This window comes from Chiloscyllium plagiosum, chromosome 12, assembly GCF_004010195.1.
Source record: "Chiloscyllium plagiosum isolate BGI_BamShark_2017 chromosome 12, ASM401019v2, whole genome shotgun sequence".
Lineage (NCBI taxonomy): Eukaryota > Metazoa > Chordata > Chondrichthyes > Orectolobiformes > Hemiscylliidae > Chiloscyllium > Chiloscyllium plagiosum.
This window is the reverse complement of record NC_057721.1, coordinates 62,986,464-63,004,117: the sequence shown is the minus strand read 5'-3', so window position 1 is coordinate 63,004,117 and position 17,654 is coordinate 62,986,464. Positions and strand designations below refer to the sequence as shown.

The following is a 17,654-nucleotide window of genomic DNA, read 5'->3' as shown; positions in this document are numbered from 1 at the left end:
CTCTCCCTCTCTTTCTCTCTCTCTCTCCCTCTCTTTCTCTCTCTTTCTCTCTTTCTTTCGCTCTTTCTCTCTCTCTTTCTCTCGCTCTCTCTTTCTCTCTCTTTCTCTCCACTCCCATTTTTTCCCTGCACACTCCCCTCCCCATTCTTATCTCCAGAGAACATAATTCTAACTGTTCCAACCTCTCCTTAGCATCTGTAGAGAGAAAAAAACGTATGAAAAGAAAGGTTTGTTTGAGCACTAGGCTTCTTAAATGATTCATTTCTGGCTCTCGGAGCTCCCATCAGAGCAAGTTGATACAAATCAGGTTTTGTCATGGTGCAATTAGTTCTTTAGTTACTGGCCTCGAACCATATGTTTTTCCTCTGATTTGTTATGCTGTTGTAAAATGCTTTTAACTTTTCTACATTTCTATATTTTCATTTCTTAGCACAACATCCAAAAAGGAGAATATCCCTCCAGATTATCCACTCACCCTTTTGGAAGGCCTCACAACCATTTCTCACTATTGCCTTCTGGATAGTTCCACACAGGCAAAAAAGGTACTTCAAAATTAATTAAAGTGTGTTCAGATAATGCCTGTGCCAACAGTCATGTGAAAGTTGGTTGCTATAATGCAGTTATGCTTTACTCCAGAGTACTAGTACTGGAACCGAGTTTTTGAATAACATTTCAATGGATGTAGGTGTTGATGACCAGACCAGCATTCATTGCCAATTCCTAGTTGTTCAGAGAGGAGTAGAAGGTCAAGCTGTTGAGGGTCAAACACATTGCTGTAGGTTAGGACTCATGTAAGCCGGACCAGGTAAGGATGGCAGATTGCCCTCCTTAAGAGATATTACTGAACCAGATGGATTTCGGTGACACGATCACCAGATTTTTATTGAATTCAAATTTCAACATAAGTCATTGTGTGGTTTGAACCTACATTCCCCAGAACTTTTGCCTGCATCTCTCTGGATTACTAAACCCAATGACTAATACCACTATATCAGCACTTTTACATTTATTTGTTGAGTGATACATGACAGGCATATATCTCCTAACTCAATCTCGCCACCACTTCGTGTCTCTGTATATATGCTCCTGTGAAACTTCCACCTGTATAGAATCAAGCATAGTTAATGACAACTGTATTTATTAATTGTATGAGGGGATAGATTATGTAGAGGGGGAATGTGCAAAACTTCACTTCGTTTGGGGAGTGCTAACCGAAAATAAAGTCTGGAAACTCTCAACCTATGTGTTATGTGGGCTGATGTTTGGGATTCAGCAGATTACTGCTGAGAACCAAAGCAAAATGCCTTGATGCCTATTTTAATATGTACATTTTGGTCTGTTTATTACAAGTTATGAGCACTGATGCTCTCTCTCTCTGCTGTTTTTGACTGTACAGTAACTGAAAAATTCCCAGGAGTCAGTCTGTAAAATAGCAGGGCTTGTGCAAATATAGTTAAAGGATCCAGGCACTTAACTAAGTCTGTCGGTATGTTACCAAGTGTAATATTATCTACTATTCTTGTCCTACCTTTTGCCTTTTGTGGGCGGCATTCACAGAGAGGTTGTTGTAGCCTTGATGTCGGAAGGCAGTGGTGAAGGGAAAGGGAAAGTAATGATCCATTTCTACCATAATTTTCTATGATTGAAGATCTTTGCAGTACTCTGGATACCTGAGGATTAAATTTTAGTATACATGGTTTTTTTGAAAAATAACAAAATAAATAGTCTTGATTGGATGATAATCTCTCCCTTAGGTTTTAGAGGTCCCAGGTGAATCTCTCCTGCACCATCTCCAGCTAGTTCTGAGTAGACTTAGTCTACAGCATACTACAGTTTGCCACTGAAGAGCAGTTTGAGAGTAGTCACATTAGGAGGTGTGTTGTTGAAGTTAATGAACTGTTTTGGGCCAGCTTTATTGAACTAATCTAAATCAGGCTATCGGTATATCTGACTTGACAGTGCTTAATGCTCGTGCTGTCTAAATAAAATGGCAAAATCTTCATTCCTCAATAGTGTTGCTCCCCACATTTGAAGATCAGAAAAGAAAAGCACCTGATCTGTTGCTAAAATCTAAAAACGAACAGGGCAGGCACGAGTGATCAGTCAAGTGTGAGAGAAAAGTTTCCTGTCTGGATTTCACACTGCCAAACCTCTGGTGTCAATAGCATTTTAAGAGGAATCTGCATCCATGCTCTTGACTGAAGATGTTGGCTGAAGATTCATCTTGAAAGAGTTTTCAACCTACTCTGCATTTTCAGTACTTTTTACTTTGTTTTTTGGTTCTTGCAAACCTCCTCTTTCTCTTGTCTATAATTGGATCAGGTCTTTTTTATATGGTCTGTGTTTTCTCCCAGTCTCCAACCACAGGTGACCCCACAAGTATGAAGAATGCTAAGAATGCCATCCTTGAAGAATTGTCTTTAATCATCAACTCAACATCACTTCTCTGGGGCATAGTTCGAAGAGATGAATCCCAGAGAAAGCTCGCAAGTTCACTTGATGCTGCCAAGACCTCGTCTTCTGTTTACTTTAAATCAACCAGAGTTAGTGACTAATTTCCTTCTTTTGAGGTGTTGCGATCGGGAGAGGTTGACTTAATTATTCAATTTTAATCCTTGAAAATTTGACAATAATTGTGCAGCAATGGCAATCCAGTTAGTGTTGTGATACCATTAGAATCTTTCAACTGATATCACTTACTGTAGCATGAGCTGGAAGTAGGAATGGGCTTTCTTTACCAATTTGTAGCTAAAGTTCTGCATTATTTTCAGTCCAATTGGGCTAGGCTGACTGGCGATTCAACATATAGGTTATGGACCCAATGTTAGCACTTTTTGAAGAGCTCTTCACCATACTGCAAATTATCCAGAGCATGTGGCATTAATTACGCACCTCACTGCTTTGGTAAAATCAAGCTCTGTGGGCTATTTGGCTTGTTTTCTTTGGAAAACTAAAAGAAGATTGCTATTCAGGGTGAGGATTTCCCAACATTTGTAACTGATCTATTTTGCTCAATTAGTTTCAATACGTTTTGGATGTTGGGAAAGCCACTGAAATGACTTCCCTATCATGGCTATGATAGGGAAGTCATTTCAACAGCCCATGAACTATGAAATTGGGAGCAGGGAAAGAAAAATGTCTTTTTTTATTTGGAGCTACAAGTTCTTTGTTTTTCAGACTGTGCTATTTTGTTTTTGAAAGACACTTAGACAGAAAATTCTGGAGCTCCTGAATCCATTTGCTGCTCAGATGGGTGTCCATCTGATGGCAGCTGTGGCAGCAGTGTGGAACAAGAAGAAAATCAGCAAAAAACTGAGTCAAACCAAGGTAAGGTAATTGTTTATCATTTGAGGTGCATTTAGAGTCATAGATGTACAACATGGAAACAGACCCTTCGGTTCAACCCGTCCATGCCATCCAGATATCCCAACCCAATCTAGTCCCACCTGCCAGCACCTGGCCCATATCCCTCCAAACCCTTCCTATTCATATACCCATCCAAATGCCTCTTAAATGTTGCAATTGTACTAGCCTACACCACTTCCTCTGGCAGCTCATTCCACCCTCTATATGAAAAGTTTGCTCCTCAGGTCTCTTTTATATCTTTCCCCCCTCACCCTAAACCTATGCCCTCTAGTTCTGGACTCCCTGACCCCAGGGAAAAGACTTTGCCTATTTACCCTATCCATGCCCCTCTTAATTTTGTAAACCTCTATAAGGTCACCCCTCAGCCTCCGACGCTCCAGGGAAAACAGCCCCAGCCTGTTCAGCCTCTCCCTGTAGCTCAAATCCTCCAACACTGGCAACATGGCGAAGATATTTCCTGTTCATTGAGTTCACAGAAACCCCCACCTTCTGGTCTGTTGTAGATTTGTTACACTTCCAATGAAAGCCCTTCAGTCCATCATGTCTGCTTTGGTTTTCTGAATGAACACTGAGTGCCTTTCTCTGCATATCCCTGAACATTTGCTCATTGTCAGATAACAGTCAAATTCCCTTTTGAATTCATCGGTTGAACCTGCCCTCAACCACTTTTGTGTTTTCAGTTCATAGCTAATTCATTCTCATTCCTTATACTTAAAAATATGCTGCTTTTACTGTTCTTTTTTTTCCCAGAAAAGAACATCAGGAGCATTTCTTATTTTTTAAATATTGCAGTTGTTCTTCTGATTCAAATGGCTAAAATGTGTAGAATCAAGGTAGTGGGCTCAAAACCTGAATCTAGGATTCGAACACTGCTCCTTCAGTACCTGATGGAGGGAACATTTCACAGTCCTATAGAATGCTATAGTTCAGATAATATGTTGGACTGAAACTCTACCTGGCTGTCCAACTCAATCTTTCTTCCTAGCCTTTTGACCACTATTCCTTCCTCTGGCTCATTACAATCAGAGTCAATATTTCAATCATTGATCAATTGTTATAGTGTTCAAAATTTTCACAGAAAATTAGTCCATTACACAGAAAATGTGTTGAACTGAAAGCTGTTATTTCAAATTGCAGCTGGTTATTGAAATAGGGGCTAGTAATTTGAAATGTTATACATTTGAGTTATAATGAAGTTCCTCTTCTGTTTTGTAGACACAGATTCTGCCTGTAGCCAGTGAAGCTCAGCTAACATTAGTTGGGTTGGTCCAAGCACTGGACACTCTCAATACTGACAGTATTTTACAACTGATAAAGGAAGTTGTGAAGAAGCCACCTCAAACCAAAGAAGAAGTAAGACCTTGCATACTTTGTAGCACGCCCTGATTCAATTTGTTGGCAAAGTGTGTTTTAAGTAGGGAATAATATGGGCACAGTATGTTTTAAGGTTTTGAAATAAAAACCAATTGCTCCTGGAACAGAGTAGCACCAGGCAGTAGAGCACTAGATTCAAAGCCATCTGTTTAGTTCCAGAAAGCTTGAGGGTGTGAATGGGAGCCATCGTGTCTCAGCCTTGGTTGAAAGATACTGATGGAGATGTGAGGTTTATGCATAAAATGGAATAAAACTCCTATTCACTTGAGCTTATTTTATGCAAAGTTTTCTTTGCAACTTCAATTATGATGCCATGTTATTGCGAACAATTTCAGCTAATTTCCCGATTGATGATCTAAGAGGATATTGGAAATTTGAGGATGGTATAAAGTCGGTCTCTAATTTCAACAGGGTTTTCTCTCTCCGCTATGCCTTGTATGTGGGTGTTAGAGTAAGCCATACACTTCTCTACAAAAAGCAGTTAGGAAATTTAGAGCAATCATCTGAAGATGAATCTATTGGGTTAATTATTTTGACACAAAATTGCTAGAGGTCTCCATAGTTTTGTGGTCATTCCTGCAGCTGGAGAAATGTATGGTACCTCAAATCCCATTTCTGGAGTGACATCTCTGAGAGCTGGGTTGAAGTAGGCAGTCACACCCAGACTGCCTCATTCACAGTTACCTCCAATTTTTGGTTTCCTTTCCACCACTCTCCATGGCATTGACTCATGTTCGAATTGCCTACCACCCTTGTATTTTAAAGCAATCATCTTTGTCAGGTTCCATGTCATTCCAATGATGGTTGACAACAAGAATCCTCTGTTTTGTTTTCCCCCTCCCTAAAGTCAGAATGCTAAAATCATTTATGGTGTGTTTGTTCCCACAAGTTTTTGTTTGAGAACAGCAATCTTAATCCACCATATCACCAAATCTGCATCATTGCTCACCATAATTGAGGTTATCAGTTGAATTATCAGTGTTTACAACTTGAAAGATATGCAATCTATTGTTATAAAATGCCGAGTTGTTTCAATCCTTTGAAAGTTGGTTTTAAAATATGGGATATCTTATGGAATTTTCTCTTCCAGAAACCAACCTTGGTTGATATCCCAATGCTGCAGTTCAGTTTTGCGTTACTTCAGAGGTAATTCTGTTGTTCAGAAATTTCTTATTTGCTTTACGCATTATTTAAATATGAAATCCTACCGGGGCATCAGGCTGCTCCCTGTTGTTACAGAGAGACCACTATTGTTGGATTAACCTGAGGGTCACCACCCCTCAGGTGATGCAAAAGTTGAGAAGGAGAGTCTCTCATGGTAACCCGCAGCTTGTGTGGGGATTGAAACCATGCAGTTGCCATCACACTCATGAAAGTGAGCCATCCAGCCAACTGAGCTAACTGACTCCCATTAAAACTATTTTAAAAATAACATGTTATGTGTATTATTGCTACAAATCTGTGAATTTTTGAGGGTGAACATTATTTCTAAACCCTTGTCCAATTCAGGTGAATGGATCATGGGTAGGTGTTTGCCAGTCAGTTGAAAATCTGCATTCAGATATTTCAGTTTGATCTAAACTTGTACATTAGACTGTAGGATACAATTCTCAGCTATTCATTATATTTGATATAGAACTAACACCACTGATTAGATTCTTCTTATATCCTTTACAACAACATTTTGCATTTTTGAATTGGCTGAATATTGTTCAAGCTAAACCCAAAATATTATAAAGGAGAATATTATTCAAATCAGGGAATACTTCTCTTTGTCACAGTTGATAATGTCAAGTGTATTTCCATCCTTTCAATGAAAGTCAACACACTCTTTCTAGTATTCTCCTCTAAACAATCAGAGGTCATGAAGTTGGACACAGATATTGTTCCCTCAAGTGGCTAACAGGAGCTGGTGGAGAGAGAAGCACTACTGTGTTTGTATTCCCTGATCTGAGAAGCTCCATTTAACTTCAAATGAAACTGATTTGGATGAGCAGCTCAGTGGAACCAAGATCAAATATAGCCTCTGCTCCCCTCCCCCAAATCTTACTGCAATTTGTTTTTAACAAGTTAGATAATTGACCTCATTGTCTTTTATTCCAGGCTTTCCATGGCCAATTTACAGAATACTCTGCCATCTTTGCTTAGCCTGTTAAAGGAATCCGTTCAGTTGAATTTAGCTCCACCTGGGCATTTCCTGTTACTTGGGTGAATACACATTACTATTTTCATTTTTAATCATCTGTCAATTTTGTAAATAATTTTATTTCAATTTCTGAATAGTCAATTTTTTGTAACATTAAAGTAGTTCTTCAGTAGTAATTATGATGAGCAATATAGCTTTTACCAAAAACTTATCTTTGACTTCATTAAACAATAGAAAAATGAGCAGGAGGAGATCATGTGCAATAATGTGCAGGTTTGGTGGATTTAGCCGTGGTAAATATGGGGTTACAGGGAAAGGGTAAGTGCATGCTCTGGATGCAATGCTGTTTGCAAGTTTGTTGTGTGTTCAATGGGCTGAATGGCCTGCTTCCATACTCTTGGGATTCTATCAATGTGATCCACAGCCTCCTTGTTGGAGAATAGTTGTTTTGGAATAAATTGCGCACACAAGCCTTGAGTACTAACATGTTTATTCGTGATATATCGCGGGGAGAGAAAGGGAGACCAGCTCGATCAGATGGTCCTGAATCACTCCAACGGGTTACAAGGATTTACAAGACTTTATAGTGTTCAATTAGTTGACTTAACTACAGGATAAGAAGCAGGCACCAGGCAACTTGCATAACTTTAGCCCCAGTCACGCAGCATCTGGCTCGCAATGGTTAGTAGCTGATAAGCAAGTGTTAGTATACAACGGCTTCATGCAAAGCGACAAATTTGTTTATCTGGTATCTGCACAGCTGTGAGGCCAACCATTTCCCAGGCAGACAGGGAAAACTAGCTTTGTTCAGGAAACGCATTGAATAGGAGGCAAAATGGTTTCCACCCATTTAGTATGTGACAAAATGGCTTCCACAAATCTTCCACACTGCTCCACTGTTCGTTACAATCAGGGTTGACCTTGGGCTTCAACTCCATATTTTTTTTCCCCCCAAACCACATCCCATGGAATACTAAATTTCTGTCTGTTGCTGTCTTAAATATAGTCAACAATGACATATCTATAGCCAGCTGGGGCCATAAAACCCTAATGGTTCACAGGCTTTGAGGGGAGAAATTTCACATCAAGATTTAAATGATTCACTCCTTATTCTGAATCTGTGCTCCCTTGTTCTTGATTCTGCAGCCAAGGGAAGGTATATCTATATTTCTGTCCTTTCAAAGCCCTTCATAGTTTTGAATCTTTTAAGGAGATTGTATGTCACTGTTCGAATGCAGATCCGATTGTAGGGCAGCCTTCCCCCAGGGAGCAAATCATGAAGCTTCACTGTACTGCCTCCAAATTGTGTATAAATTCCTTTTTTATTGCAGAGCCCAAACCTTCATACAACAATCAGGTGTGATCTGACAAAGCCCCTTACAATTAAGACTTCTTGCATTCCATTTTTGTTGTATTAAAGTCCATTTGCATTCCTAATTGCTTGGAATCCTTGCATTTGTGTTCCTTGTATGCGTACACTCATCTCTGCTTGAAAATCAACATTTACAAGTTTCAAAACTTTTTCTTTAAAAAGAAATTTTGCTTTTTTGTATTTTAGCGATCAAAGTGACCAGCTTCACATCTGCCACCTTTTGACCACTGACTTAGAATCATAATGATCTGTAGCACAGAAATAGGCCCTTCTGTCTAACTCCATGCTGACCAGATTCCCGAGGTCAAATCTAGAACCATTTGCCAGATTTTGGCCCATAACCATTTAACCCCTTCCTATTCATATACCCATCCAGAAGCCTTTTAAATGTTTAACCAGTCTATTTGCAGCCTCTTTTTGAATCTCCGCTTGCATTCCATTTTGAATCATTAACAAGCTGAGATAATATAAATATGAGACCCTGGCACTTGTGGTACTTCACGAGTCACAACTTGCCAACTTGAAAGATGGAGCTTGGGGATTACACAGGATAAAAGGCAGCATCTCGTCCTCCTCGCCCACTAAAAGCCCATGTTAGCATTCATTCTCTGTGCTCATTCCTCATCATCTTTGGTCTGTACTCCTATTCTTCCAAAGGTTACAAGTATATCTACAATATGCATAGAAGCCAGTTCATATGGAATCCATTATTCGTCCATGGTCTAGTCACTACTTCTGACACCCAGTTTACAAAAGATTTATAAAGTATCTACATAAACAGCTTCTGTTTAAGTCTTGGCTTAAGATTTGGTTGCAGTACATCAAGGAACATTGAAGTTATGCAGGTACCACAGTGTTCTGGAATGGCAGTAATTCAACTCCATCTATTACAATGTGGTTGACACTTTAACTTTTAAATGTACTTTGTAGAATATTAAATGACTTCATGTCAAGATGTCCAAATTTGGAAAGCAAAAGGGATCAGAAAGATCTGCAGGTAAGTTAGAACTCGTGGCTAAAATTAAGATTATAATAATTTCTTACTCCTTCCTATATTTTGTATTAGAAGTATTTTATGCTTGCTTTTACAAGGAGGTGTCCCAAAAGATAATTGAAGCCATAGGGAATGTTGTTGGCTCCTCACTTGAACAGACCAGCTGGCTAAGCAGAAATTTGGAAGTAAAAGCCGGGCCTCAGGTTTATTTGGAGGACACCAATTCAGATGTCATTGAACACGGTGAATATTTTACATCTCTGCACTGTATTTCGATAACCTTAGTTACTTAATATAACACCAACAGGAGCTTCTAGGTTGGTTGGTTCAAATGCTCTGTTTCATTGTCATTTAGCCAGTCACATAGGAAGTCCAATATCCTGCTTGGTTGCCATCCAAGCCAACTGGTTATCAGATGGAAATCCAATTTCCTTGTCACATGTTGTACTATCGTGATGCATCATGACACCCTATGATTATAACAAAGCTGAGCCAGGATACTGGGTCCCAGTTGCATAGGTTACATGGAATATAATGTATAGAAACAACAGGCCATTTGCTACAACCAGTCCATTTGGTGCTTATGCTGCATTCAGGCCTGTTCCCATCATTCATTCTTATCAATCTGTCATTGTGTATTAAAATAATTTGACTAATGTTAGCAAAAGTGCAGGACCCTGCAACCACACAAGATAAATGTGGATTTCAACAGCTTCCTCATTTCTTCTCTCTTTTCCCTCCCCCACCCAGCCCTCCCCACATTATCCCAGTCCCAGTCTTCCAACTCATCACTGCACTCCAGACCTCTCCATCACTCACTCCCTCCTCTGTCCTATCCCCTCCCTCACCTTCATTCACCTATCGCTTTCCCAGCTACCTTCCCGCCCGCCACCCCTCCCTCCGATTTATCTCTCAGCCCTTACCCTCAAGTCTCATTCCTGATGAAGGGCTTATGCCCGAAATGTTGATTTTCCTGCTCCTCGGATGCTGCCTGACTGGCTGTGCTTTTCCAGCATCACACTCTTGACAAAAAGTGCAGTAATGTCTGGCATTCAGGCCCACTTCATAGAATCTCCTTGACTTATTAGAATGTCCTCAAATTTGTGAGGTGGTAGTGTGGGAGGCTCAAAATATTTTGGTCCGATTACATGTATTTGTGATGTAAGTCAGCCTGGATTCTCATTTTACTTCTGTTTATTCTATCCTGTGTAGTTTATGAAAGTTACTCATGCACGTTTTTTTAAAAAAAACAAAAACGCTAAGACCTGAAAGGTTTACTTGCCATCACTAGATAAGGGCAGCATGGTGGCACAGTGGTTAGCACTGCTGCCTCACAGCACCAGAGACCTGGGTTCAAATCTCGCCTCAGGCAACTGACTGTGTGGAGTTTGCACATTCTCCCTGTGTCTGCGTGGGTTTCCTCCGGGTGCTCCGGTTTCCTCCCACAGTCCAAAGATGTGCTGGTCAGGTGAATTGGCCATGCTAAATTGTCTGTAGTGTTAGGTGAAGGGGTAAATGTAGGGGTATGGGTGGGTTGCGCTTCGGCGGGTTGGTGTGGACTTGTTGGGCTGAAGGGCCTGTTTCCACACTGTAGGTAATCTAATCTAACCTAATCAAAAGGTCTGTGCTATGAGACTAGAATAACTGTTCCTGAGAGGAGCTAATGAGTTAACAAATTGTTGTGTACAAAGTTTCACTGGCAGCAATGTACACTTTTTTGAGTACAGCCTCTTGTCTCTCAAAAGATCTTAGAATTCCTACAGTGTGGAAACAGGCCCTTAGGCCCAACAAGTCCACACCGACCCTCTGAAGAATAGCCCACCCAAACTCATTCCCATTATTCTACATTTACCCTTGACTAATACACCTAATCTACACATCCCTGAACACTCTGGGCTATTTAGCTTGGCCAATTCACCTAACATGCACATCTTTGTATTGTGGGAGGAAACCGGAGCATCTGGGTGAAATAGCAAACTCCATACAAACGGTCGCCCGAGGCTTGAATTGAACCCTGGTTTCTGGCGCTGCGAGGCAGCAGTGCTAGCCACTGACCCACCGTGCCCGCTCAGGTCATCCTGTAACTCTGGTATCGTACAACAGGTTGAGTACCATGTAATAAATCTATTCAGATAGTCAAGTCTGAGTCTGTTTACTGTGAGACTGTGTGAGCATCTTTTCCCACTTGGGATCAGGTGCTGCTGGTGGCAATGAACAACATTGGGAGGAGAGTTTTCTGATTGTGTTTTAGCTCAGTAAAAACAAGGACTGCAGATGCTGGAAACCAGACTCTATATTAGAGTGGTGCTGGAAAAGCACAGCAGGTCAGGCCGCATCCGAGGAGCAGGAAACTCGACGTTTCGGGCAAAAACCCTTCTTCAGGAATAGAGGATGTAATGTAGCATAAGTCAGAAAGCTGGTTGATTTTTACACATGCAGAATATGTCACCTTCAACTTCAGCAGCAAGAAGAATGATTTGTGTTTATGATGCTCACGATTTTCCTCATGTTGCCCACTGAGCCATTTGCTAGTTGACCTTGCCTCCTATGTTACAGTGGAGCTAAACGCAATTTCATTGTGGAAAAATAAGTGTTTCTACTGAAGAGAAAATCAAGTTGATAAATTGGCCAGTTTTCTATGGCTTAGATTAATTAGACATTTGCATTTTTAATACAAAATTGTGATATTGCAATGGAATATTGAGTATTGCAAATTGTCTACCACTGTGTGGCAAAAGCTCAATCATGGATAGATTTCTAGGTACTAATGACACCAAAGGGATACGGAGGTAGCATGAGGGTACCTTTTTGATAGCACCTTCCAAACACATGAAACACCATTTAAAAAGCAGCAGACTCGAGGATCACAAGTTTTCTGCCAAGTCATTCACCAGGGGCGGCACAGTGGCTCAGTGGTTAGCATTGCTGCCTCACAGCGCCAGAGACCCAGGTTCAGTTCCTCCCTCAGGCAGCTGTCTGTGTGGCGTTTGCACATTCTCCCTGTGTCTGCATGGGTTTCCTCTGGGTTTCCTCCCACAATCCAAAGATGTGCAGGTCAGGTGAATTGGACATGCTAAATTGCCTGTGGGGTGTTAGGTGCATTAGTCGGGGGTGAATATAGGGGAATGGGTCTGGCTGGTTTCCACTTCGGAGGATCTGTGTGGATTTGTTGGGCCGGGAGGCCTGTTTCCACACTGTAGGGAATCTAATCTAATCTAATCCTGATTTATAACTGTATCAGTATTCCTTTATTGTCATTGGATCAAATTCCTGGAACTGCCTTCCTAACTCCAAGTTCAAGAAAGCAATTCGCCTCACCACCTGGGCAATAAATGCTGGTTCAACCAGTGACACCTGCAGCTCTTGTATGAATAAAGTAGTGATGTTGAGGGAGATGATTAACCATGATCTAGAATAGTGAAGCAGACATGAAGGGCTGAGCGGTCAACTTTTGTTCCGATGTCCAGCAGATCGCTACATGCACAACGCAATAAGATGAGTTGTGGGCTGCCATACAATGTCAAATAACTTGCACAACTATTGTATTGCTGTAAAAATTGCTTAGATTCTGTTCACCAATATATGGGCAATTGTTTTCCAATTCAAACACCAAGAATGCTGGAGAAACTGAGCAGTTCTGGCAGCATGTTTGGAGAGAGAAACGAACTTAATGTTTCGAGTCTGGTATGACTTCAGAACTCTGAAGTGAGTTCAATAAAAAGGTCAAACTGGACTCGAAACATGAAATGTTTTTTCTCTCTCTCTCTCCACAAATGCTGTGACACCTGCAGAGTTTCTCTGGCAAACTATTGGTTTTAGATTTCCAGTGTCCATAGTATTTTGCATTATTTGAAAGTTGTCCTGTTGTCCAGTTCAGATGTACACACGACCACTTGTTCATTTGTGTAAAATAATTAGTTGTTAAGTTTTATTTTTGAGGATTGATTTTTTTTGTTGGTGCAACAGTTAGAGATTTTGTAATGGCTGGGCGAAATGCACTGAAAAGTCACGTGAAAAAGTAAAGTAGGTATTGTTTTGTTTCACTTTGAGGTTCGTTCTCCCCGCCATCCGCTGTGGTATCAACAGCAGTTGCTTCGTTATACAGCGTGCAGGCTCTAACCTTGTTGGCTGAGGTAGGTCGGTGTGTGCAAACGTGTGATTTATTCATGGACAATTCTTGAGCAATTACAACTGTATTCTTTCTCAACAAATTTTAAATGCTGCCTTTATCTTGTAGTCCATTCTGCAACCTTGCATTTATATTTTTAATGAAGTTAACTTATTATGTAAGTCTGCTGTGTCACTGCTCCCAGAGCACGAGACCGGGCACATTATTCATCCTTTCTTGGGATGATTTGCAATTCATTGAGAAGGTATTGCCTCTCGCCAAGTGTGATTTGCTTGTTTTAACATTGCCTGTAGTCAGTGGAAAAGATAGGTAGTACAATCTACTGTGGAGAACCCAGCAAGTGTCATTCACACTTTTTTTTGAGAAGTATACAAAGAGTATTTGGGGCCAGAAGTTTCCTCTGTTATGTGTTTGGTTTGTCCTCCATATTCTCTCATATGATGGCTGACATTCTCCCACGAATGAGAATAATACAGTCTCTACTGAATGAATTAAATTTAGAATTATATGTTGGGTGGTCTGCTGATAACCAGGCTTTAAGTAAGCAGTTTAGCTCACCTGTTGACCATCTATTGCAGGTGGAGAAACCATGCAGCTTAAAAATAGTGTTTAAGCTCTGTAATCTGTGTAGCATTTATTGCAAATTATAGTGATGTGTTGCTATCTGCACTGTGGTTTTATTTCTTTTTGTGTCTGCGGTACTTAGTTTCAAATGAAGTCCTGTTTTTGTGTTTCTGGTAAGCTCCATCTGAACTTCCCTTTTCTGCTTTTGTTTTGTTTTTTGGAATAATTTTCAGGTACTTGCACCTCTTCTCGATATGGTTTATCGGAGTGATGAAAAGGAGAAAGCAGTGCCTCTCATCTCCAGGCTGTTGTATTATGTGTTCCCATATTTGAGAAACCACAGGTAACAAGATGAAATGTCTATCGTTGCTTTGATCAGTTGCTAAGATGTTGGGAGTTCATATGTCCAGGCTTTCAGACCAAATCGATCAAAATTTAATTCATGATAGAATCAAAACAAACCAATTTCTTTTCTCTTGGCTTTTTCAGTTAGTGTGAAGTCAAAGTAATAATATAGATGCCCGTGTTGTATGCATGTTGGTAAATTCATTTTCAGCTTCTGGTTCTTGTGCACTGAACACCATTTTTCACGTGAGCAGAAGTGTCAGTTTATGGATCAGAGTCTGCAATCAGAATTAGAGGAGTTGGATTTAATGATCTAAATCCAGAATCTCACTGAAGCCAACGTCAGGATAAAAAGAATTATGAACAGGACTGATGTTCCAAATGCGCAAGTTGTGCTCCACCAGAGGAACTGTCATCAAAACGAGATGTTAAATGACTCTGAAAGTATTATTGACTCAGAGACTCGAGTCAAGAAGTTGTGTTCCTGCCCCTGCAACAGTGGCTTTTTTTTTCTCTCTTTTTTCCCCCCCCCCCCCCAACACCTCCCTTTGCAACATGTTATTTCCAAAGTATCTAAGACATGTCAACTCAGTGATATTCTAAGTTAATACTTCTGGGTTCCTGACTTGGAATGTTGGCACCATCACCCAGCCGAGAAAATCCAGCCCCAAGAGACTGGCAGCTGGTAGTTTGAGATATCCATCCTCTGGACCAAGGTATCAATGAGAGTTTTTAGTGGCAGAGGATGAGGAAGAGTCACAGATTGGAATCCTGAAGATGGGAGCAGACAGCCTTGGTAGTGCACCAGATGCTGTATTGAGAGATTATCATAAGGTGAAATAAACTCTTGAGTTCATGACTGGGCCTGTACTTTTGCTGCTTTCCAGAGTTGTGGAAGTGACCTTTTCTTCAGCTCAATTAGACAACCAGGAGCCTTGAAGTCAAAAGCAGGGGCATGTATTTAATTACCTTTTGACTTGTCAATATTTGGTCTACTGAAGATTTGACTCCTTTGTGACGGAACTTCAAACAGCATTACAAAAGATGGCACAACTTTGCATTGTGTAGATTTTATACATGTTTAAAGAACCTATATAGTTTTTAATAATGAAGGACCACAAAACTCATCCTTAGTTTTAGCACTTAGCACTTATTGACACTAAATTGGCCGCTTTACTTGTCCCATGTATGACACAAAGGGAAGTTTAACACAAGAGTCACAAACACTGAACAAATTAGATGAAATTCTCTTGTCTCCACATAAGGAACAATGAGATATTAAATAGTTGTAGATCATTTCTCGCCAATTTAACTTCTTTTAGTAGTGTAAGATTGACATTTTGTATAGGTTTGATTTTTTTTTTAAAAAGTGCTTTAAAATAAAACTATTTATTAGTTAAGGCCATTGCCAACTACTTATTGACAAAAGTTTGATCTTGAAGCTTTTTCAGATAAGAATGGAAAATGTGCGTATATTCTTTTTGAAGTGGATGCATAAGTTTTGGTTCACCTGTGAAGATTTTAGGTGTAGTGATTATGTCCTACTTAGTTTTTCTTTTGATTTGCTATGTTCTGAAACTGTCCTCTTTTCATTTCCCCTCAGTGAGTACAACATCCCAAGTTTTCGAGCCAGTGCTCAGTTACTGAGTAGTTTGAGTGGTTATGCTTACACCAAGAGAGCGTGGAAAAAGGAAGTCTTTGATCTCTTCATGGATCCACTCTTTTTCCAGATGGACTCGTCTTGTATTAACCAGTAGGAAAATAGTATATTTTATTGTTGTATTTCAGGTGGTTGCACTAGTTTTTGAAAATGGGCTTATAATTCCATTTGGAACTTAATGTTTTGTTTTGCCAAAGTATAGTCTGATATTCCTCCAAAATGCTTCGTGTGTGTTTTACATTAAGCTTTTTTAGTTACTGTTTGCAAAAGCAACACTCTAACAATTCTTTTGGACTATTTATGGGTGCATTTTCCAAAACTGACATCAAGTTAACTTTGTCTCTAGTTGACTCAACTCTGTTGAGGTTTGTGCCGCCTCTTACTGCTTGAGCTGTGATCCTGATATTCCCCATACAGAGATTTGCCAGCAGCCTAGTTTGGTCGACCATTCACCTAGCTGTCTGTGGCCTCAAGGTTCTTCTCTTCCTCCTCCCTCCTCCCTCCTCCCTCCTCCCTAATCTGGCGACTTAATTCAACTTGCTCCAATCTACTCTTGCTATCGTCCTTATTTTGTTTTTTTTTCCAATGATATTGAATGCACTAGATTCTAAAATTTTACTGGCTTTTAGTTTTTTTTTTCAAATCTCAAGCATTCTTTTCTCAGCAGTGTTTTGAAGTATAGGTTAAGTGAGTGCAGTCTGCTCCATCATTCAATGAGATCATCCCCATTTCCCTTTTCTGTCAACCTTACTGTTGAATATACTAAACAACTCAGCATCAACAGCTGTCTGTGGTTTTTAAAAAAAAACCTGCAGATTAATTTCCCTCTGAGAGAAGAAATTCCTCCTCATTTCTGTCTTCAGTCATTGATCCCTGACTGAGATTTTGCCGTCTGGTCCAAGGCTCTCCCACAAGGAAAATCTACCCTGTCAAACCTCTGAAGAATCTTATCTTTCATTGAGATCGCCTCACATTCTACTCCACACCAATGAGTATAGGCCCAACCTACATAATCTGTCCTCATAAGAAAATCCCTCCATACCTGGGATCAACTTTGTGACTTTTTCTGCCTTCAATGCAGGTATTATTTCCCTTAGATCAGATGACCAAAACGTTTAACCATATTCTAAATGTGGTCTTGTATAGTGTGAGCAAGACTTTCCTATTTTAATACTCCAGTCTCTTTGAAATAAAGGTGAAACTTCAATTTGCCTTCCTATTACCTACTATGCTAGCTTTTTGTCATTTATACACAAAGGTTCTCACCCCTCTGCTGCAGCTTTCTGTAGTTTTTCTCTATTTTAAATAATATTTGGCTGTTCTATTCTTCCTGTCAAAGTATATAATCTCTCATTTTCCTACATTATATTGGCCACATTTTTGCTCACTTCCTTAAGCTGTCGATATCCCTCCGTAGGCTCTCTTTGGATCATCTTTCCACTTGATCTATTTTTGAATAACTCCCAGTCCCCTTCAGCCAAGTTTCTCCCTCTTACTGTAGTACAGTTTAGCATTCATTTCATGGTCACTGTTTTCCAGGAGATGTTTTACTTTTGATTATTTATTAAACCTGTCTTGTTACACATTACAGTGGCCTAATTCTCCGTTAAATGTACAAAATTTTGCTTTCTGAAACTATCCCAGATATGTGAAAATTAAGTTCACCCTTGATTAATAATATATTATTTCTACAGACCTCAACTT

At 40.0% G+C, this 17,654-nt stretch overlaps 1 protein-coding gene across 7 annotated transcripts in view; it reads left to right on the top strand.

The window, feature by feature from the left end:
- The window catches only part of dop1b (DOP1 leucine zipper like protein B), a 139,550-nt gene that overhangs the window by 88,256 nt on the left and 33,640 nt on the right, over positions 1-17,654 (top strand). For 6 of the 7 annotated variants that reach the window (XM_043701243.1, XM_043701245.1, XM_043701238.1 and 3 more), the window contains 11 exons: positions 431-542; positions 2,355-2,543; positions 3,202-3,327; positions 4,582-4,719; positions 5,831-5,886; positions 6,844-6,948; positions 9,189-9,255; positions 9,351-9,495; positions 13,303-13,385; positions 14,179-14,288; positions 15,894-16,043. In XM_043701243.1, the coding sequence (XP_043557178.1) occupies positions 431-542; positions 2,355-2,543; positions 3,202-3,327; positions 4,582-4,719; positions 5,831-5,886; positions 6,844-6,948; positions 9,189-9,255; positions 9,351-9,495; positions 13,303-13,385; positions 14,179-14,288; positions 15,894-16,043 (1,281 nt within the window). Of the gene's footprint in view, positions 1-430; positions 543-2,354; positions 2,544-3,201; positions 3,328-4,581; positions 4,720-5,830; positions 5,887-6,843; positions 6,949-9,188; positions 9,256-9,350; positions 9,496-13,279; positions 13,386-14,178; positions 14,289-15,893; positions 16,044-17,654 lie in introns of those variants that run through there. The other variant, XM_043701244.1, reaches the window with a different exon arrangement.